This window comes from Dipteris shenzhenensis, chromosome 6 (genome assembly GCF_047967505.1).
Source record: "Dipteris shenzhenensis isolate YYH24624 ecotype China chromosome 6, Dip_SZ_1.0, whole genome shotgun sequence".
Classification (NCBI taxonomy): Eukaryota; Viridiplantae; Streptophyta; class Polypodiopsida; order Gleicheniales; family Dipteridaceae; genus Dipteris; species Dipteris shenzhenensis.
Genome location: NC_141601.1, coordinates 41,620,127 through 41,642,081, shown reverse-complemented (window position 1 = coordinate 41,642,081; position 21,955 = coordinate 41,620,127). Strand labels below are relative to the sequence as shown.

Sequence of the window (21,955 nt, the reverse complement as noted above, 5' to 3'; positions counted from 1 at the left end):
GCAGAGGTGAAGATCCACCTGAGGGACGGTAGCCACTCTCCTCCTCGACGCGGGGTGCAAGAACTGATCCCCTGCTGAAGTAACATCTTCCACGTTTGCCCCCCCGGGGTCAAACCGCGGATAACTAACTTGCCCAGCAGGGCCTGACTCTAGAGCTCTGGATCAATGACCCCCAAGCCACCCTCAGCCTGCGGAAGAATGACTGTCTGCCAGGCTACCCTGGCTCTGGTATCTCTGAGACCCCCCTCCGGACCACACGAAATTCCAAACCATCCTCCTGAGCTGTGCCAAGCAAGATCTCGAGAAGCACCAACAAGAGGCCACATACCAGGCCGTGGCCAAGAGAACCTGATTGACCACAAGAGCACGACCTGCAAGAGAGAGCTTAGCAGTGCTCCAAAAAGCCAGCTTCCGTCGTATGGAATCTAGCACTGGGAGAAACTGCTGAGCTGGCGTGATGTCCAAGCCGACCTGAAAACCGAGATATCTAGTAGTCTGCCCCCGCGGGATCCATCTGAAACCCAAAAACCTCCCCCACTGTGAGCAGGCCCCAGGGTCTGTGAGAAAACCAACTGATTTGTTCCACTTGATTTTCGCACCGGCTGCCGAACAGAAGACCTCTAAGGCCAGCCTCACCCTCTCCAGCGTCATCTCATCATCCTGAACATACAGCGCCGTGTCATCTGCATACTTCGAGTCTAGGAGCTCAGTGTCCTCCCTGATGGGAAGGCGAACACCCCGAATCCCTGTCGACCTCGCACGAAGATAGTGCGTCAGCGCCTCGACGAAGAAGAGAAACAGGTAAGGAGCAAGTGGGCAACCCTGACGCACTGATCTCTCCAATCGAAATCGCTCTCCCATCCTGCCGCCGATGATGATCCTGCTGGAAGCTGTCCTGTATAACGCTGAGATACCCTGAACCCATCCCACTGGGAATCCAAGTCTCTCCAAAGTACCCTCCAGGAAGGACCAGTCCACTCGATCGTAAGCCTTCTCAGAGTCGAGAAGTAGGATGGCTAAGTGAAACCCGCTGTGCTGAGCCCACTCCGTCGCCTCTGAGAAGGTGAAGACATTATCCAGGATACTGCGATCCTGGAAAAAGCCTGTCTGAGTGTCATGAATGAGGTCAGGAAGTAGTGGCCGAACTCTGGCGCTGATCATTTTGGCAAGGATTTTATAGGCAGTGGTGAGGAGAGTGATCAGGCGCCACTGACAGATCTCCTACCGATCTCCCCCCTTCGGGATGAGGCAGATCAATCCCGAAGAGAGGCTCTCTGGCATATGTCCGCTGCTGAAAATCTTCTGGAGGGCTGCAAGGAGGGGCTGATGGATCTGATCCCAGAATGAAGTGAAGAAAGCTCTAGAGAGCCCATCCTCACCAAGGCATTTCTGCCCATCGATGGCCATCAAGGCCTCTTGCATCTCGACAATGGTAAACGGTGCCATCAGCGTCGTCTGCATGCTGGGCTGAACAAGGGCCAGAATGTGCCTCCACACCTCCTCGCGGGAACGTCTGGTGCGGGGGGCAAGCTGCTCCTGCTGGAAAAGAATCCTGTAGAAGTCCGTAGCCAACCCCATGACCTCCTCCTGGTCGGTAATGATGTGGCCCTCTGCTGTCCTAAGACTCCGGATCTGGTCACCTGCCGCCCTCTGGCCATGCGTCCTGAAGAACTCTCTGCTCATCCGGTCGCCCTTCCTAGCCCAGTAGGAGAGGGAGGCGTGATAAGAAAACTCCGAGCGATGCTGGAGAGTCTCCTCAAGAAGGGCTCTGGCTCGAAGGGCCTGGATCCGAAGCTCCTCCGAACCCGAAGCTTCCTGCTGGAGCCGCTGAATGGAGGCGAGGTCCCTACGAAGAGCTCTCTCTCTGCCCCACCACTCCTGACGAACTTGAAGGGCTGCTAGCTGGCAAATCTGGCTGGACTCCTGCAGAGCCTGCGCCACCGACTCTGCTAGATCCACGCACTCGCCCCAATCTCTGTCCCAAAGGCTACCGATACTACTGCGCACCTCCTCCCTAGAGAAGATGGAATCAGGAATCCTGCACGAACGGGGGGGAAGGGACTGAGCTGCCGAGTCTAGTGTCGAGCACTGGCGCGTGGTCGGAGAGCGTCGTCCCTGGCACTACACCCACCTGACCACCTCTGCTGATGGCCCAATCACTGACATAAAATCTGTCCAGTCTCTCCAGGAGTCTGCCCCCTTCCCTGCGGAAACCCCACGAGAAGTCCAAGCTCCCATGCCATCGGCGGAAGGACGGGTCTCTCCAGCTGTCCCTCCCTCCTGTCGCAAAGAGAAAGGAGTCCCAAGCGGACTGCTCTGCCTGAGCTATACCTGTAAACTCTGGTCCTCTGCCCTGCTGGTCCTCCAAGGTCTCAAGATTGTTGGAGTCACCTCCAACAATCCACGAATCCATGTTTGGGAGAAGCTCTGTAAGTGTCCTCCAGAAGGTGGCTCTGCGTCGGAGGTCTGTGGGTGCATAAATGTTAAGGACTCCTATTTTGGAGCCCTCCAACTCTAGGCCAACCCACAGCGCACGGCCTGGGATCAACGTACCATGGCCAAAAACTCCCTGGGCAGACGTGCAGACACCGCCACTCCTCCCCTATGCACCGATCGAGGGCTCCCAATAAGTGTGAGAGCGCCCAGGGAGGATCTTCCCGCAACTACGGGTATGAGCCACTGAAAGCTTATGCTCCTGGAGCAGGAGCATATCCAAGCGACCGATCACTGCTGGTTGAAGTTCCTGTCTCAAGATAAGCTTCCTAGGACCACGGGTGCCAGAAGAATGAAACCCGTTCACATTCCAGGAAACAAAGTGTAAGCTCATGGTGAGGACTGGTAGGCTGCGAACAACTGTCTGCTCGCGGCCGAGGTCGATGAAGAGGCTGGTAGTTCGGAATGAAGGCGCTGACGCTTCTGTGAGGGTTTAGAGGGGGAGGCGGGGTCATCCTGTCCGTTCTTCAAAACTTTTAGCAAAGGCGTGAGGCCTTTGGTGCCATGGACAAACGCTTTCTCGAGCCAGCTCGAGATCTCTAAGGTAGTCATCCCGTAGAAGGCGCGAAGTTTCTGTGCTGTCCAGACTCTGACATCCTGGGGGAGGGGCCAAGGCAGAGGGGGCTTGAGGATCATAATCAATCTGAAACGCTTGGCGACGCATCGCCACCGCAGGCGCACGTCACCCTCGGACCACTGGGTCTCGAGAAGCTGTCCACCCGTCGGGCCTATCCAGGAGCAAATCTGAGCGTGTGTCTGCTCTCTTAGAGCCTCCCAGACCGAGTCGTCTGTCCAAATCTCGGTGCCGTCGCTGAGAAAAGTGAAGGCAAAGCTGGGTCCATCCCTCGGGGCCAAGGCTGCGATCTTCCCATCCGCCCCTTTACGGAGCAGGAAGATACTGATGTCGAGGCAAGCTGGGAAGGTCCCGAGGTCGGCCACATCCAAGTAATCCCAGGGACCGGACCTGTAGAAGTCGCGAGGGAGCTCTCTCTCCTGGAGCTGAGGCCCGCCAGAATTTGCAACTGAGGGGGCCGGGCTAGCAGACAAGGAAGGCTGCTCCTGGGGTGGTGTTGTCTTGGGGTGCCCTGCCTGGGGTGAGGAAGGGGGAGGAGGCTGCGGGGTAGGAGACACTAACTCCACTGAAGCGACTAGCAGGGGGGCCGGAGGTGGGAGAGTAGGGGCTGCACGCGGCTGAGAAACCATCGGTGAAGCAGACACTGCGGGAGAGCTGAGAGGGGCGGGGGGGGGGGGGATGGGGCTGGGGCTGGGGCTAGGGCTGAAGAGGAAGAGGCGGGGGCTGAAGAGGAAGAGGCGGGGGCTGAGGCTAAGGGTCGGAAGAAGGGGGCTGCGGCTGGGGTAGGGGCTGCGGCTGGGTGGGGGGGAGCTGGGGACCGGGAGAGAGGGGGACCTGAAGCTACGGGGGGCGGGTAACAGACGAAGAAGAAGCTCTCCCTAGACCCTGGGGCGGCTGCCTGTCAGGTCTCTGAGGCACTGCTGCAGGCTGGGTAACCTCTGCCTCCTTGCCTTTGTCAGAAGTCTTCTTATTCTTTCCTCTTTTCCTTCTGACCTCGGTCCAGCCACCAACCACCTCTGGACTCGACTCCGGCTGCCTCTGCTCTGCCTGGCGTGGCTGCCTGGAGGGAGGGGGAGGGGGCTGCGGGGGGGGGGGGCGGGGGCGGCCGAGAGGGGCTGGAGAAGCGCGGGCAAGCAGCAGCCAGGTGCCCAAAGCCATGACAACGCAGGCACTGGCCTGGCTGTCCTGTGACTATCATGCTCTGAGTAATGCTGCCAGCATCTGTCACAATCTCGATCTCTGCAGGGAGGGACGCAGGATCTGCCACAGCCACACGGACTCTGGGAGCTCCTGTCGCAGCAACCGCGTCGACAAAAGTGTCATGCATCACCCAGCCAAAGTGGGAACCTAGGTCCCTGACTATCGGCCGCAACTCAGCAGCAAGGCTAGGAAATACTAGCGTCACTGGGTGGCGAGGTATGCGGAAACGAGCATCAAAGTCCGCTGCGCTGAATCCTCGGTACCAAGGGACTATCATGATGATCTTTCCATCCACAGATGTGGGGGAACCAGCAATCAAGTTGCTCGCAGCTTTCGCAGTGGAGAGTTTAAGCCAGAAGATGCCCCTTCCCATAAGGGCCACCTCCTCGATGTGGCTATCCTCTAGCATAAGGGTAGATTGTAGCCAATCCCTGATGGCTGGCCTGGAGGGAGAGTGTCCAATGACTCTGCCATAAACTGAAGTGTGGGCAAAGTCATTGGCAGCCTGTTTTACCAGGGACGACTGTTGCTCTGTCAGAATCACGCGGTAGGCTTCTGGAGAGGGGGGGTCCGGCTGGGCCTCCGGTTCCGGGCACGGAGCCGCCATACCGCCAAGACAGACTACGAGAACTCCACCTAGACGAGGGGTGGAGCCTGGGGGTGGATGAGGGAACGGCGAGGCGAGGCGATGGCGAGGCGAGGCGACAAGCAGTGGCGAGGCGAGGCGAGGCGGAAGAGGAGGCGAGGCGAGGCGAGGCGAGGCGAGGCAGTGGCGAGGCGAGGCGAGGCGGAAGAGGAGGCGAGGCGAGGCGGAAGAGGAGGCGATGGCGAGGCGAGGCGAGGCGACGGGCGGAGGGCGGAGGCGATGGCGATGGCGTGGCGAGGCGGCGGGCGAGGCGAGGCGGAGGCGATGGTGATGGCAAGGCGAGGCGACGGGCGAGGCAAGGCGGATAGGGAGGTAGGGAGGTAGATGCGATGGCGAGGGGAGAAGGGCTCGCAGGAGCAGCAGCGCGTTTTTAGGCGGATCATGAGGGATTATGCACCGAGTTTATTGCATATGGGATTGATATCCTAGCCCCTATCCTGGAAAAGCTATTTAATAAAGCAGTTTGTCTCGGCTTCCCACACATTTGGACCCTCAACGCTCACACACCTATGCACAAGGCAGGAGATCCCATGGATCCAAGTAACTACAGGACCATTATGATCGGGCATGTCATGTCCAAGATATATGCTTCGGTGCTAGATATGGAGGTCACTCGCTATATGCAGAGATGCAAGGACTCAAAGAAGATGGACAGGCAGGCTTTCAACATGACCAAGGGACCATGGATCATATCCTGACACTTAGGACCGTCATAGAGGAGGCCAGGACACAGAGACGGAGGGTATATTGCTGCTTTGTGGATTTTCACAAAGCCTTTGATACAGTACCTCGTGCACGCCTCATCAAGAGGTTACAAGAGCTGGGGTATGGGACGGAGATAGTTTGGGCTGTTATGGCACTTTATGAGAGGGTTTCTCGCAGGGTTCGGACCCGGGGGGCAGATGGACATATGATATCCTGAGCACCGTTGGGGTCAAACAAGGTTGTCCACTCTCACCGACCTTGTTTGGTCTCTACATAGACAAGCTTGAGTCTTTTATGAGGACACTAGGAGGTGCTGGTTGTTCTCTCGCTGGTTACTTGCTTCAGATCCTTTTGTACGCTAATGATGTGGTGCTCTTATCCTCGTCCGTTGAGGGGCTCCAAAGACATCTAGATGCACTTCAGGCTTTTTGCGAGTCTCGTGACTTGAGAGTCAACATGAGTAAAACCAAGGTTATGATCTTCAACACCTCCAGAGCAGCCGCACACACATAGCAATTTACTTTTGATGGGGCACCATTTGAGATCGTTTCATCATACGCATACTTGGGAGTTCTGTTTTCAGGACCTATCTTCACGATGAGACCGGCGATGCCGGCCCGACTGATGAGTAGAGGTTTACGCTTCCCTTGCTCGATTGGAGAGACAATGCTTCCACTCGCACTTTCAGGACCCGCGGACCAAGGTTCTCCTTTTCGACTCCTTGGTCCGACCTGCGGGCATGTATGGTAGCACTTGTTGGGGACCAAACCTCTCCGGACTCACGTGGAGAGATTACAGGTTCTCCTACTCTCACAGATGATACGACGCAACAAGCCATCTATCCCTCATCAGATCATCCAGGCTGAGTTCGGGGCATCTCCTCTACAGTTAGATGCGGCATTCCAGACTATCACTTATCTCTACCTGCGCACATGTACAGCTCATGTACCATAGGGCGACGCAAGCTACCTTGGTTGGCACTAGCAGCTCAGGGTGATCAGAGATGTTTGTACGCATGCACATGTGGGTGGTTTGAGAGATTGGGTTTTCATATAGACAGGCTGCCGCCCTTCCAATACAGCATTGACGCTCCATATACTATGATGCCACTAGCTATGTCTACATGGGTTAGGATGCTCGCTTAGTAGCTCCACCCTTTTGCTCATTGTATCAGGTTTTTCTTCAGTCTCATAGACCCATCGGTCTTTAGCAGACTTTAATAAACTCTCTCTCTCTCTCCCCCCCCCCCGCCAGGCCCTCCTGCCACCTCTGCCAGGCCCTCCCTCCATCACCGCCAGGCCCTCCCGCCAGCCCCACCAGCCTCTCCCTCCATCGACGCCAGCCCCTCCCTCCCCGCCTGCTCTTCTAGCCCCCGTGGGCTGTCCTCCTACCTCCGCGTGCCCCTGCATGGGCTTACAGCAGGCCAACCTGCTGTCGCAACCCCCAAACGCTGCCCTCTAGCCTCCATGCGGGCTGTTAGCAGGCCACCTTGCTGCTCCTGCTGATCTGCTGCTGCAACAGGCCATCAGGCCTCCAAGGCTCCAGCGCCAACACCCGCTCCACCTGCGCCACCCCTGCCACCTACCATACCACTCCCCGCCACCTATTGTGCCACCTTCACAAGCTACAAGGGCCCCAAGGCCCCCCGTAACCTGCAAACAGGGCCCCAAGGCCCCCGCGATCTGCAAATAAAGCCTCAAGGACCCCGGGCTGTTTGCAATCGAATCCAGGGCTCTTAGCCCCCGTAAGCTCATCGTGAGCTGCTGTAACTTGCGCCAGGGTGTTCAGCCCCCCCTCTCATGAGTTGCTGCGGTTTTCTTGGCAGCTTATGGGTCGCTATGGGCAGTCCAACCAAGAAGGGCCTGCAAAAAAAGAGCCGAAAAATCAGAAAAAAGAGGCCATGGAAAGCTCGCCCGATCAGAAAACCAGAGGGGACAAAGGCAGGAAATACAGCATAATTTGGACCAAAGGGCAGAAAGTAAAGGATGGGAATACAAAGCATGTCTATCCACTATCAAAGAGGTATGTAGGCTACAAGATGCTGAAATTGAATGCTTACAAAAGAAAATGGAACAATACAAGAAGGATGAGTTTTCAAACATACGTGCTCAAATGAACGACGACATGAAGGGATGGCAAGAAGAAATGCATGCAAAATGGGCAAAACAAATTGGGAAAATGCAGATGGATATGATACGAGATATGGACGTGAAAAACAGTCTTCTTACATCCAAGATAGAGAGCTTGGAAGCTCAAGTGATTAGTCTCCAAGACGAGAATGTAAAATTGAAGGCAAATACACATGGAAATGAAGGGGAGCATTAGCCATCCCTACACGAGGAGCTGAACATCATTAGGTAACAAATGAAGCAGCTCAAGGGGGCAAAGGGAACTTCAAAAGAAGGATGCAAGATCATAGATGAACTGAAATCTGAAAATGAAAAACTCAGAAAAGACTTGGCAGTTTTGCAAGACACTATGAAGGGTAAACATGCTGAATTCACCCAGAAAATCAAGAAAGGAGAGGCTGCAATCTTGGAACGGAGAGATGCGGTCAAGAAAGGTACTGCTGTCCCCAAGAAAGAGTTCATTTCAGATGCTCTACAGGAGGATAAAAGGAGAAACAGTAAAGCCCTAAATGTTTTAGTCCGAGGTCTCACAGTAGGAGATACTCCTATGGCAGATGCAAATGCTTTGTTCACCAAAATGGGTGTGAACCTGACATGTGAGACAGCTTGGAGAGTTGGCAAGCCCGATGCACCCACAAGGCCACTTGTGATGAAGCTCCAAACACCCATGGATAGGAAGACCCTCATGAGCACGAGGGTGACCTTGAAAGGAACCTAGATCTACCTGGATGATGACCTCACCCTCCTACAGCAGGAACACTGGAGGGAAGGTATGGTACACGTCATGGCAGCGAGAAAACAGGGAAATGGGCTGCATACAGGGATGGTACGGTGATCATCCCAGAGAGAGGAGATCAGGACTAGGGGGAGAAGGAAGAAAAGGAAGAGAAAGAAGAGGGTGAATTATGACGGTGTCGGGCCAATGGGACACAAAGTGGACTGAGAATTGCAGTGTGGAATTGCAATGGCACTCTGGTCTAATCCGGGTGGTTTCTTGGAGACATACACTGACAGAGACATGGTCTTCTATACTGAGACACATGAGAGCCCCGAGAGAGGACTGCCCACTGTGACAAGATATACATGGGAGTCATCTCATAGGAAGGAGACGAGGAGAGACACTGGTGTACGGGGTTTGGGGGGAGTGGCTATCCTCTTTAGATCACACATGAGACCTCTCATATCAGTGGCACGGAGAGAGAAGCATGCGCGACACATGTGGATACGAGTCCAGCCACCAGATGCATGACCGATTCTCATAGCGGTGTGTTATTTCCCCCCAGATACTTCATCCTATGCACGTGAGGTCACCACAGAAGGGCACAGTCCATATAAGTCGATTCAAGATGATATCACTGAATTCTCCAGGCAGGGGGACATCCTCCTCCTTGGTGACTTCAATGCACGCACAGGGAACAGGCAGGTGGGCCTACTGGACTTTGCATCGGATTCCCTCATAGTACCAGAACTAGATGCGGCTGAGCTCAGGATAGTGAGACACTCTGCAGATGCACCACAGGTGAAAGAGTATGGACGACATCTACTTGAGCTAGGGGCTGTTCATGATTTGATCATTTACAATGGTCTACAGAGATGGCCATCATCCGGTGGTCTCAGTTGTTTCCCGCATGGCGGAGGGACAAGCACAGTGGACTACCTATTGGGTCCCTTGGCCTTTACCTCACGGATATACCGACTTTATTGTGCCCCCTCCCCCACTCGGTGCTGATCACTTGTACTTAGCCTTTTGTATCTCTACCACTATGCCAGTCACAGAGAGGGTCCCCCCCACGCCCACTTGTGTACAAGTTCACTTTGATCGTGCCCTGGACCCCATCTATGTGAGCAACCTGGCAAAGGGACTTCCAGCCCTACTACTTGGAGATGATGTAGACCTCGCCCACGCCTCAAACACCCTTGCCACAGTAGTCATGGACGCAGCCATCAGGTTTTCCCCCTCGACTCGATCTGCACGTGCCTCACTAGGGAAGATGCCACAGAATCCTTGGTATGATGATGAGTGCAGAGAGATGAGAGCTCACCTCACACGTGAGTGAGCCCTTGGCCACTTGACATCAGCAGATCTCACAGCAACTGACACACCGTAAGCGGCGGGCCTTCCTCACCCACAGAATGGACAAGGTGATCATTTCATTTCGAGGGGGGGATCCCACCATTGGCTGGGGGCTTCTATCGGAGGGGAAACCACCTATACCCATCACTGACCCAGGTGTTTGGCACACTTACGCATGCTCTCCTTATGATGTCCCGATGCAGGCACCACTTGATACGTCCACTATGCCCAGGCCCACCACTTGCCACTTGTTCACTGCACAAAATGTGCGTGCTGCACTCAGCCGGCTTCATAACCGGAGAGCATAGGACCATGAGGGGCTACGGACTGAGCATTTCGATCATGGACAGGAGGTTTTGGCTCTGGTACTAGCACAGATGTTCAACCACGCCATATGTCACGGCTTCCCACCCTCATGGAGTACCACCACCATAGTACCGATACACAAGGCAGGTGACCCCATGGATACTGGGAACTATCGCACTCTTATGATTGGCCACACGCTGGCCAAGATCTATGGATCAATACTGGAGAGGGAGATCAGCAATCATACAGAGGCACATGGGCAGCGTGCTCTAGGGAAGGCAGGTTTCCGGAGACAGCACTCCACACTAGACCACATCTTCACCCTGAGGCAGCTGAAGCTTCACCATTATTGAAGATGTTAAAGAGAACTTCATGCTCCTCTGTATGTGCTTCTATTGAGTTGGTGATCACACAATGTCATATACATCAATGTATCACTGATACACAGTGTCACCAGTGACACTGTCAATTCCTTGACTCTCCTGATTTGATGAAACCTATGGTCCATAAGTCCATAAGTCCATAGGACTTATGGACTTATGAATGTGCGCATGCCGAGATCCGATTAGAGAACAAGGGAGGACCGTTGCACAACAATACACAACTAAGAGTGGGGATAGATAAAGGACTGAATTAAGTAGGAGACAGTGGAGGCCCTGACACGATATTCTGAGATAATGGTTCACATTGACTGTAAGGTTGTGAGCCGCAGCCAAGAGTAAAGGAGTCGCGTACTGAGGACATCCTTACTGTCCCGCGATCCTGCATGATCAGGAGACTACAGGATATGCAGATTCCAGAGGTTCTGATCTGGGGCGTGGTGAGCCTATACGAGTCCGTCAGAGGGAGAGTTTGTGTCCCAAGAGGCCTATCAGGCTAGGTTGAGAGCATGATCGGAGTAAAGCAGGGATGCCCTCTCTCACCCACTCTCTTCGGGCTCTACATTGATGAGATTACATCTTTCATAGACCATCTAGGAGGCGAGGGAGCACCACTAGTAGACTTGATGATACAGATTCTACTATACGCAGATGACATAGTCCTCCTATCATCTTCGGCAGAGGGACTACAGAGACATCTAGATGCCCTAGAGGTGTTCTGCAGAGAGACAGAGCTGATGGTTAACCTTGGGAAGACCAAGGTCATGATCTTCAACACCTCTTACACAGTGCTTCATCGACAAGCTTTACATACCAGAGTCAACCAGTGGAGATTGTGCAGTCCTACACATACTTGGGTGCAATTTTCACAGGGCCAGTTTTCACGATGACCCATGCAGCCAGAGCACGACTCACACGAGGGCACGGTGCTTTGGCCCGACTAGAGCGACAGTACTTCCAAGCGCACTTCCAGGATCCACTGACGAAGTGTTGGCTTTTCGACACTCTAGTGAGGCCAACTGCCATGTATGCGGCACCTTTTTGGGGGTGTAATCTTTCAGCAGCAAAATGGAGGAGATTTGAGCTGCTACAGGTGATTATGGGCTCTAGGATGATTCGGAGTAAGCCCTTGGTCCCCCATCACATAGTATAGGCAGAGTTCGCCATGACCCCTCTCCTGGTTGATGCCATTTTTCAGACAGTGTGTCACGAGGGCGTGAGTTTTGATGCTCACATGTGGCCTTGACCCCGGTAATTAAATGGCGAAGTCACGGGATGTGGGTGTGCAAGTTTCCCCTAGGCAATTGTGCTTTGGGGGCAACTGAAAGGTTTAGGGCCAAAAAAGGCCCAAAAACCTTAGGCCTTTCAAGTTGGACCTTGGTAGGCTTGTAAAGAGGCCCCACTAGAGGGGGCCTAGGGGCAAATGAAGCCCTTGGGGGCAACCCAAGGCATCGGCTGCCACGTGGCAAGCCCATGCAGGCCCCTTTTGGAAAGGAAGCCCAAGGAAGACCTTGGGTATGAGTTTGGACAGAAAAGGATGGCGGGGGGACAGAATCACATAACAGAGGAGGTCTTACGAAGGTTGGCGCCTCCATGGAGAGAAGGCATAAAGTCCGTACGACGGTACGGGAGGAGCAATTAATGCAATTAAGGCTGCTAGTACAGCAACATACGGACGGGTATTGAATCCTACGTACGGGCTGGTACGGCATCCTAAGCGTAGGCTGGTACGGGCTGCAAGTATGAGCTAGTACGGGCTGTGTACGGGGCCTTAATTGCTGTTGGTACGGACTGTGTATGGGGCCTTAATCGCTGTTGGTACAGGCTGTGCACGGAGCCTTAATTGCTGCTTGTACCGACTATGTACGGAGCTCTCAGCACCATTGGTACGGTAGGCTGTGTGGGATTTGTATGGATGGTCAATGAACTGTACGGTCAGGTACGACAGAATGGGGTAGGAGTTCTTGTACGGTGATCCACGTGCTGCTGTACGGGCTGTGGTACAAAGCATCTGCAGCCTCCACTACGAGTTGCTCATCACGGGTGAGTGAATGCTTACTATAAGCAAATGAGTAAGGGCAGGCTGGTTGTTCCTTTGGGCGGCTTGCAGGTACGAGTTTGATAGGTTGGCTGTTGCCTCGGGCTGTATACTCATGGCTGGGCGGTATTAAATGCCAACTACCCAGGAGTGGGCAAAGTAATGACCAGCATAGTACATGCTTGGTAAGAAGATGGGACCCACCTCGCGAGAGACTTCTGAGGCTGGCGCTAGAGTCCTCCATACGACTAGCAGAGAGGGGGGTACGTACAGCATGGTTTGCCAGTCACGGCATTCAGATGGATCGGCTTCCCCCGTTTCAGTATAGCATGGATGCACCGCCCGAGTTGATCCCACGGGATGAGATTAAACGCATCATACGGTTAGATCTCCACCAGCTCCACACATCTCGCACTTGGGGGGGGACCACGAGTTCCCCACCAAGACCTAGCTCTACTATGACCATTTTTTGAGAGTATCGGAGGATGGGCTCATCATCAGACCTCAGTATCTCGAGGACAGAGGAGTCTCACACGCACTGAGGATTGGGTCTCGCAGAGCAGCGGACTTGCAGGTTGTGCACGATGGGGGCGGTCAAGACAGAGGAGCACTTTCTATGTGTCTACCCAGCCTACTATGAGATCCGAGGGCGCTACCACTGCCTTTTTCAGGAGGGGCACGGCTTTGGCCCACTCTCACAACTGATCCACTTCCAGGACCAGGTCTGTACTGGGCTCTACCTAATGGAGATGCGACGGCACAAGGAGACACTACTACAACATATCAGAGAGCAGTAGGATGGGACCACCACACCACAGGGTACTGAGGTAGACCGAGCATAGAGACAGGTCACGGATTTCTATGCATTTGACTCAACTCCAGTGCACTCTGGGGTAGAGGAGGAGGAGCTAGCCGACATGAGAGACATATGGATCGGTGGAGAGAGTCGATACAGCACTGCTAGGCGAGGGACACAGACACCGTACACAGCGCAACAGGCGACCACAGCACACACGATCGAGGTTCGACCTATTTCAGCTCTCCTTAGGGGAGATCGATCGAGGCAAGGAGTCACCCTTCACATAGCCCATCGGATCCAGAGATCGAGGAGACCACACCCTCCACCACCATAGGAGACAGCCCGACGGATGCAAATACATGAGCTCTTTGCATCTCATCAGAGAGACACCATGGAGCCTGGATACGTGGAGCTGGTTCATGCACTTGGGACTCTAGCTCTGAGCACTTGATATTTTCATGCCACCCTGCCCACAGTGGTCTGTATGAGTTACTTGATTCCGTACTTTGTCCCATAGGCCTGCGAGGCCTCTTGCGGACCTCTCTCTCTCTCTCTCTCTCTCTCTCTCTCTCTTCGGATCTCAGAGGATGGATTTGTCATCCCACCAGGCTATACAGGTACCCACATGTCCCACTCACTGAGGATTGCCCTCGGCCAGCTTAGAGTCTCTTCGCATCAGCTCGAGATAGAGGCTGGTAGGATGCGACGCATGGAGGATGGACGGCGACCAGGCCGAGAGACCAGGATCTGCCCTTGTTGCACCATGGGAGAGGTGGAGTCAGAGGAGCACTTCATTTGCAGATGCCCGCTATATTATGAGATCAGAGGTAGATTCCACTGTCTCTTCACGGATGGCTTTGGACCTCTCTCACGAGTGATGGACTACGAGGATCAGCATTGCCTAGCCCTTTATGTCAGGGAGGCCACTATGCTTCGGCGAGACTACCTCAGAGAGCACAGACCGGAGCGTGATAGAGCCCAGCCTCATAGAGCTCAGGCACACGCCATACCAGAGGACAGAGACCAGGAGGAGCACGAGGACGGCAGAGCCCACACAGGACACATGCCTCCACCATGTGGATGTACATATGAGATGGTTTGTAGACGCCGCAGGATCTTGTTACATAGGGGACGTACTCGCCGCTTCATTTCCAGACGATCCAGGATGATGGCAGCATTTCGGAGGAGACTTACTCATGGAGATCTCGCCCCACCAGCCGCTCACCTCACCTTTGCCCAGATTTGTACTCTCATAGCAGGAGGCAGAGTCGATGGACAGGATTTCCAGTATTATTTTGGTTCTCAGACTCCGTGACACCTGGACTTGTATCTTTGCATTGGCATATTGTGCTCATCCCCCCCATTTTGCACCCGGGGGCGGTTTCCTTGCATCTAGTTTACTCTGTATTTAGGCTCAGATTTGACATTATGTACTTTCACTTGCATTATATTGCGTAGCACTTAGATGATATTCGACGATGCCTCTTCTTTGGGGCACGTTGATTTTGTGCTATCTTGTATGCAGAGTTCTTGATGTCCCATGGGCCCATTTTGGCCTCTAGTGGACAATAATACACTTTCTTTCTTTCTTTCTTTCTCTCTCTCTCTCTCTCTCTCTCTCTCTCTCTCTCTCTCTCTCTCGCACACACATTGGGACATTTGACTTCACCAGAGGCACAGCGGATCTCACACCAAGTCACACGATGTAAGAAGCGGGCTTTCCTCATACATAGGATGGATGAGGTGATAGGATCCTTTCGCGGGGGGGATCCTACTACAAGATAGGGGCTCTTATCGAAGGGGAGCCACCCATCCCCATCACAGATCCAGATGTTTGGCACACATGCATGCTCCCTCTATGATGTCCTAGGTCAAACACCACTTGATATGTCCTCTATGCCTAGACCCACTGCGTGCCACCTGTTTACTGCACAGAATGTACGGGCTGCCCTTCTCCGGCTTCATAACCAGAGATTACTAGATCATTAGGGGCTACGCACTGAGCACTTTGCACATGGGCAGGTGGTCTTGACCCCAGTATTAGCGCAGCTGTTCAATCATGCCCTATGCCATGGATTTCCCGGCTACCTGGAGCACTACCACCATAGTACCGATACACAACGCAGGTGATCCCATGGGCATTGGGAACTACCGTACTCTCATGATTGGCCACACTTTGGCTAAGATATATGGGTCGGTACTAGAGCGGGAGATCAACAGGCACACAGAGGGTCATAGGCAGCGGGCTCTTGGGTAGGCAGGTTTTCGGAGACAGCCCTCCACCTTGGACCACATCTTCACCTTGAGGGCTATCATTGAGGAGGCGAAGTCGAGGCACCGTAGAGTCTACACTTGCTTTGTAGACTTTTGTAAGGCATTTGATACTATTCCGTGCTCCCGCCTGATCAGAAGATTACAAGAGTTGCAGCTCCCATAGATCATGATTTGGGAGGTGATGAGTCTATATGAGTCCGTCAGAGGGAGAGTACGTGCCCCACGTGGTCTATTGGATTGGGTTGAGAGCACTATCGGAGTGAAGCAACGCTGCCCCCTCTCACCGACTCTCTTCGGGCGCTATATTGATGAGATTACATCCTTTGTAGATCGTCTAGGTGGCTGACCTGATGGTGTAGATACTGCTATACGCAGATGACATAGTCCTCATATCATCCTCAGTAGAGGGATTGCAGAAACATCTAGAGGCTCTGGAGATGTTTTGCAGAGAGAGAGACTCGGCAGTTAACCTTGGAAAGACCAAGGTTATGATCTTCAAGACCTTGCGAGCAGTGTCCCGTCTTGCCATAGCTTCACATACCAAGATGAGCTAGTGGAGATAGTGCAGTCTTACACATGTTTGGGGGTAGTGCTCACCAAGCCAGGCTTCACGATGACCCATACAGCTACAGCACGACTCACACAAGGGCGGGGTGCTCTGGTCCGCGACTAGAGAGGCAGTGCTTCCAGGCACACTTCCAAGACCCTGCTCTTTGACACCCTAGTGAGACCGCCGGCCGCCATGTATGCAGCACCCTTTTGCGGGAGTGACATTTCATTGACAGAGTGGAAGAGGTTTGAGAGGCTACAGCTAATCATGAGATCTAGGATGATTCGGAGTAAGCCTTGGGTCCCCCATCAGATTATACAAGCACAGTTTGCCATGACTCCTCTCCAAGTTGATGCCATCTTTCTGACAGTGACATTCCTCCACAGAGTCTGGGCCTTACCCAAGTGGAGATTATCAAGGCCAGCATTGGAGTCTTCCACGCGACTGGCAGAGAGCGGTGTTGATACAGCATGGTATGCATGGGTATCCACATGGTTTGGTAGCCACGGCCTTCAGATGGATAGACTTCCCCCCTTTCAGTACAGCATGGATGCACCACCCAAGATGATCCCACAAGATGAGATCAATCGTATCATACAGTTGGACCTCCTCCAGCTTCATACGTCCCGGGCTTGGGGAGGAGAGGAGCTCCCCACCAAGATCCAATTCTACCATGACCAAGTACTTCCTGAGGGTGTCGGAGTATGATCTTGTCATCAGACCTCAGTATCTTGAGGATAGGAGAGTCTCACGCGCACTAAAGATCGCCATCGGACAATTACGAGTCTCGTCACAACAGTTGAGGATTGAGGCAGGGAGAGCTGCAAGCATACCCACAGATCAGAGGATCTATAGACTATGCATGATGGGGGAAGTCGAGACAGAGGAGCACTTTCTATGCGTCTGCCCAGTCTACTATGAGATCCGAGGGTGATATCATTACCTCTTTCAGGAGGGGCATGGTTTTGGTCCGCTTACACAGCTGATCCATTTTCCCGACTAGGTTTGTGTTGGGCTCTATCTAATTGAGATGCGACGACACTGAGATGCACTGATACGACAGACCAGAGAGCGGCTAGAAGCGATGCCACAGGTCGTCGAGATTGACTCTTATGATTAGGCATTATTCTTTATTTCAACATTTTGTGAGGGAGCAAAATGTAACACAACAATATACTTTCTATCACAAGCCGTTCCACCGCAAATGCTCTCCGTGGCAATGGGTTCCGTCATGTTTTACATGTGTGATTAAGAACAATATATTAGCTTATTTGGTACTACTCGTAAATTTCTGTGATCCTAACCATACAGGTAGAGCTACGTACAAGCACTCAAGACTGAGTTCACTCAACAACCTTGTGAAGAAATGTATGCACATCGAAATGGTGGAACGTTAATGGTATGAAGCACATGATAGCAAGTTGCGATGACAAGAAATATGACGGTCAATCTTGTCACAAATATTAAGGAAGGAACTTTCCTCTACCATCACTGAGCTTAATTGTATCTAGTATCTATTGTGGCAAGAATCAAAGAGGGAGGTACCCTAGGAACGTCATATCTGAATCTTTACTTAAAGTGCTCTGATGAAGGCCAATGCTGAATGCAAGTATCAAATGCCAAGATCTATCCTCGAATATTTCTTGAGACGTCGAAACATTATAGTCCAGAGTTCTAATTTAAAAAGTATATGATCAATCCAAGCGCCAAAGCCTTGAGACAAAAGCATAAACGAAATTAGAGTCGACTTTGAACGGTACAAGGCCCTTGCCTTTGTAGTCGGAACCAACATAACCAACCCACATTGCGACCTTCCGTTTTACACTCTTAATGCCAGTTGGTGGCTTGGAATCGATCTCAGACGGGGGACAATCCAATTGGCCAGATATTGAGCTAAGCACGTTGCAATGTCTCAAATTGGCGTGCCTACGAGCTGAACGAGAATTCCTGCCCTTCCAAGCATCACAGGGAGTTCGTTGAATTGCCTTGTGCCAATTTCCAAGGCTCAATGCCATGTCTGCTCAAGAATCCCAACATGCCAGAAAATCGAATCAGTGGTTGCACTCGTGATTTAACTTGAATCCGTTGCAAAAATAAAAACCTTGATGATCACGACTAAAAAAACATGATGTTCAAAAGGAACAAACGGGAAAAAACAGCCAACCGGCACTCGTCCCAGCAGCTGCTCGAGAAAGTGAAGCCAAGACTTCACAAGGACCCATCCCGACTGTGAGGCTAGTAAGTATATGGCTTACATGAGCCACATTCTGTTAAACTATTTGATCAGTCCTGCAGAATTTAAAAAAATCATACCAGAAGTGGACATAGGGGCTGATGTTTCAATACAGCAGAGGTTTAAACGGTTTTTTGAAAAGATCAGGATGAAATCAATAAAATGGTGAGGAGGCCCTTTAGAGACCTTCTGATTTTTTGGACCTCTACGTGTCCTGTGTGGGAGCCAATCGGGCGCCCCTCATTTACACTCGGCAAAAATTTTAGGTGATTCCAAAAGTTGAGTCACCCCTGCCCACTCCTGTCCATCATAAGAGATTTCTTCAGCAAGCAACCTTGGTTGCCCAAGCTTAGACACCCGTTGCCCAACAAACAAATTCAAGTAGAGGATCTTAAATGCTACCTTTTTATGGTTGGGCAGTGTAAACCCCGTGCCCATTGAAGATGGCCCATTAATTTTTTTGGCCACCCACAGGGTGGGCGCCTTTAAAGCACCCTTTGGCGGTGTGTAACCACCCTTAGAGTGTTTACAGACTTACGCCACCTTGGGCATGCCCATGGATCATGGATGGGCAAGATTGCCCACCAACATGCAACCCATGGCCCAAATGCATTCAATGCACCATGGGCAGGCAAGATTGCCGATAGTCTTAACATGAAATCAATTGCATTGGAATATAAGATTTGTATCGTCTCTATGCAATATGCACCATGGAGTAGTCTTACTGATTACAACAAATGACAACAAACTAATAGGTCTACAACTCTACCATCAAACTTCAAGGGCAATGAGAATGTAATTACTTAATCGCACTCCCTCACCCACCCCTCCATGAAATCTTTCGTTTTTCTTTTTTGCTTGACTACCTACATACAAAAATAAAATTAGTAAGTGTTATTGACAACATATGATGTGCTTGCAATATCTTGAAAGAGCTAACAAATAAAAACAAAAGGCAACTTCTCACTTTGTCATGAATAAGTGGAAGATGCTCATCACCAAGTTTACTTGCAAGCACTTGCTCCGCGTACATATAACCCTCATAGATACTTGTAACAAAGGTAGTCAACACCAAACATGTCACCTGTGAATTAGGCATGTTACTTGATGATAGATTGTATAGATACCAAACAAAAAATAAAATGTACTCCAAGAATTTATATGGATTTGTAATTGAACAAACCTTCCAGCCATTGCTTTCTCAAATTGGAGCTGTACAATTCATTATTTGCCTCGGAGCTACTTCAAAATGATAGTCATGCAAGGTCACAACATTCACACTATCTTCAAGAATCTGATTAGTGAGAATTGGAACCATGACGTTATCAAGTTATCTTCCAATTTCTTCCACTGGGGGACTTTTTGGCCATGCACTGGATGTTAGAAGGAAAACTCACATATGTAGTACTGCACATTTTTGTTCTTCATCTTGCTAGGTGAGAACACAATGTTAAATGCCTCTAAAACTTGTCTCCAAGTTGAAGATGAGTTTTTCTTTGAAATAACTAGAAACCGAATCAAGTAGAAAACAAATGAAGTTGTCCCAAAAAGATTTCACAATCCAAAGTAAAATCATGAAAATACAAAATTATATTCCAGTCACTTTTCTTTGATTGGAGGCTCAATCCTTAGATGATACAAAACCATGAGTGCCTTTCAATGGAGGGCCTTCTTAGTAGTACATCCTTTAGAACGAGCGAGAACAAAAATATGAGATTCCTGCTTCAAATCTTTGAGGTGTGCAAATTGGCCACTTAACTCACCACGAATTGCACGAATTGCTGCAAACTAAAAAAGAAAAACAACTTATCTACAAAAATGCCCTCAGTGCATATCATCATACTTGACAATGCTTATACTAAATGCATGAAGGTAAAACCTTATTGGTTCCTTGTAAGGAGGCATTTGAATGATCCCATTACATTGTGCAAAGAGTCCCGCCTCCTCATTATCCACACGACCATATGCAAGACCTAACCACCAAGAAGCACACTCACAATCTCTCCGTTAGAGGCTAAGGCACAAATTTATTACGTGCTATTATACTACTTAATGAAAAGAATCATGTCATTAAAGTTTATAAAGTGTCTTACTCACCCATCCAAGGAACGCATCATGGTGCATGTATGTCAGATTGGTAGTCTCGGCCCATCAATTAAACAAGTTGGGGCATGCTTTGAACAATGTTATCCTCCTACATCTTTCATAAAGCCAACAAGCAAAGCCTAATTTGTTGTTCTATTACCGCAACCTTAGTATAATGATAGAGCATTTGTTATTTTTTTGTATGTAGTCTTAGATACACTTTGCCTATGACAAAAGCCTTTTTAAGTACCCTTTGCTTTTATTTCATGGACTTTGTGTGCTCGTATGTCCTTAATAGAATTCCAAGTCAAATCTACTACAAACAATGAGTGTATTTCAAATGGTGAAAGATCTATTCCCTTTGTGATAGGTCAAATAGAAGGAACATGGTTGGGTCATTATCATAAGGCTAGATTAAGCTCCCATGTATGTTTAATATCAATGCTACAAGGAGGCTACAAAAGTAAACTAGTGATACTGAGTCCAAAAACAAGGACACAAGATCCTCCTAACATTACCTTGTTGCACTTTTACCTCTTCTTTGAATGTTGGCATCGTGGTTTCAATTCTCTGTATAGCTCATGCAATATCATGGATGGATCTCTCAAAGCCTACATCAGGGCTACCATCTATTATGGTCCATGGTCTATAAGGATTTTGTCTCTCTATTCACAACAGTATGCTATGGCATGTGTGTGCTTGTTTAGCATTTATTAATTGAATCAATTTTGATGAAGAGGACGATTTCCCCTTAGAGTCTTTCTATGTCAAACCAATGTTCTCTTCTCCTTGAACTTTGAAGTACCCATTACAACATCTCAACTACAAGAGATATTAATATTTAGGTTTGGACAATATACATCTTGAGACATTATTCTCTCAATGAACATTTGCAATGTATGTCCTATGCACATATACTTCACTTCAATGTAAGCAAGTTGTCGTATACTCTATAATATTGCATTATTGAGATTATTAATGCATACATCGTATAGAGAAATAGCGTGCTTGTAACATTCACCTACAACACAACTACCATGGTTTGACTGTGGTTTTCCTAAGTAAAAAGCCACTCTCCTTTGCAATAAAAATGTTAATGTCCGTTCATGTGTTTTCATTACATAGTCATGTTGATATCAATGGATTCACAAGGATATTAAAGTTACAAGAAGCATCCCAGTGAGACATTTTATAGTGCCACCAATTAAGCCAGCTTTGCAACTAAGAAATATTACAATGTAGAACCTTGCCGCTAGCCCACCATGCACATATGTGTCTCATTTGAGCTAATGCATAATGTTGTCATCTGCCATTCTACACATATGTACTTGTATTTGGATTTGAATTAAAGAATGGCATACTTCTCTATATGTTGGTTCAAACTTTGTTTCTGGTGAAAAAAAAGCAAGAACACTCTTCTCCTTCCATTTTTTATATTCTCTTCAATTTGAAAACCTCACTTGTCACCC

The 21,955-nt window shown here is 50.5% G+C and overlaps 1 protein-coding gene across 2 annotated transcripts in view; it reads right to left on the bottom strand.

Annotated features, from left to right (window-relative positions):
• Window positions 1-18,539, bottom strand: part of LOC147901186 (Pseudouridine synthase family protein) — a 161,389-nt gene extending 142,850 nt beyond the window's left edge. For both annotated transcript variants that reach the window (XM_087375705.1, XM_087375706.1), the window contains exons 1-2: window positions 18,333-18,539; window positions 17,940-18,185 (exon numbers count right to left, since the gene is read on the bottom strand). In XM_087375705.1, the coding sequence (XP_087231831.1) occupies window positions 17,940-18,185; window positions 18,333-18,390 (304 nt within the window). In that variant the 5' untranslated portion in view covers window positions 18,391-18,539. The remainder of the gene's footprint in view (window positions 1-17,939; window positions 18,186-18,332) is intronic.
• Between the last annotated feature and the right edge of the window lie 3,416 nt (window positions 18,540-21,955).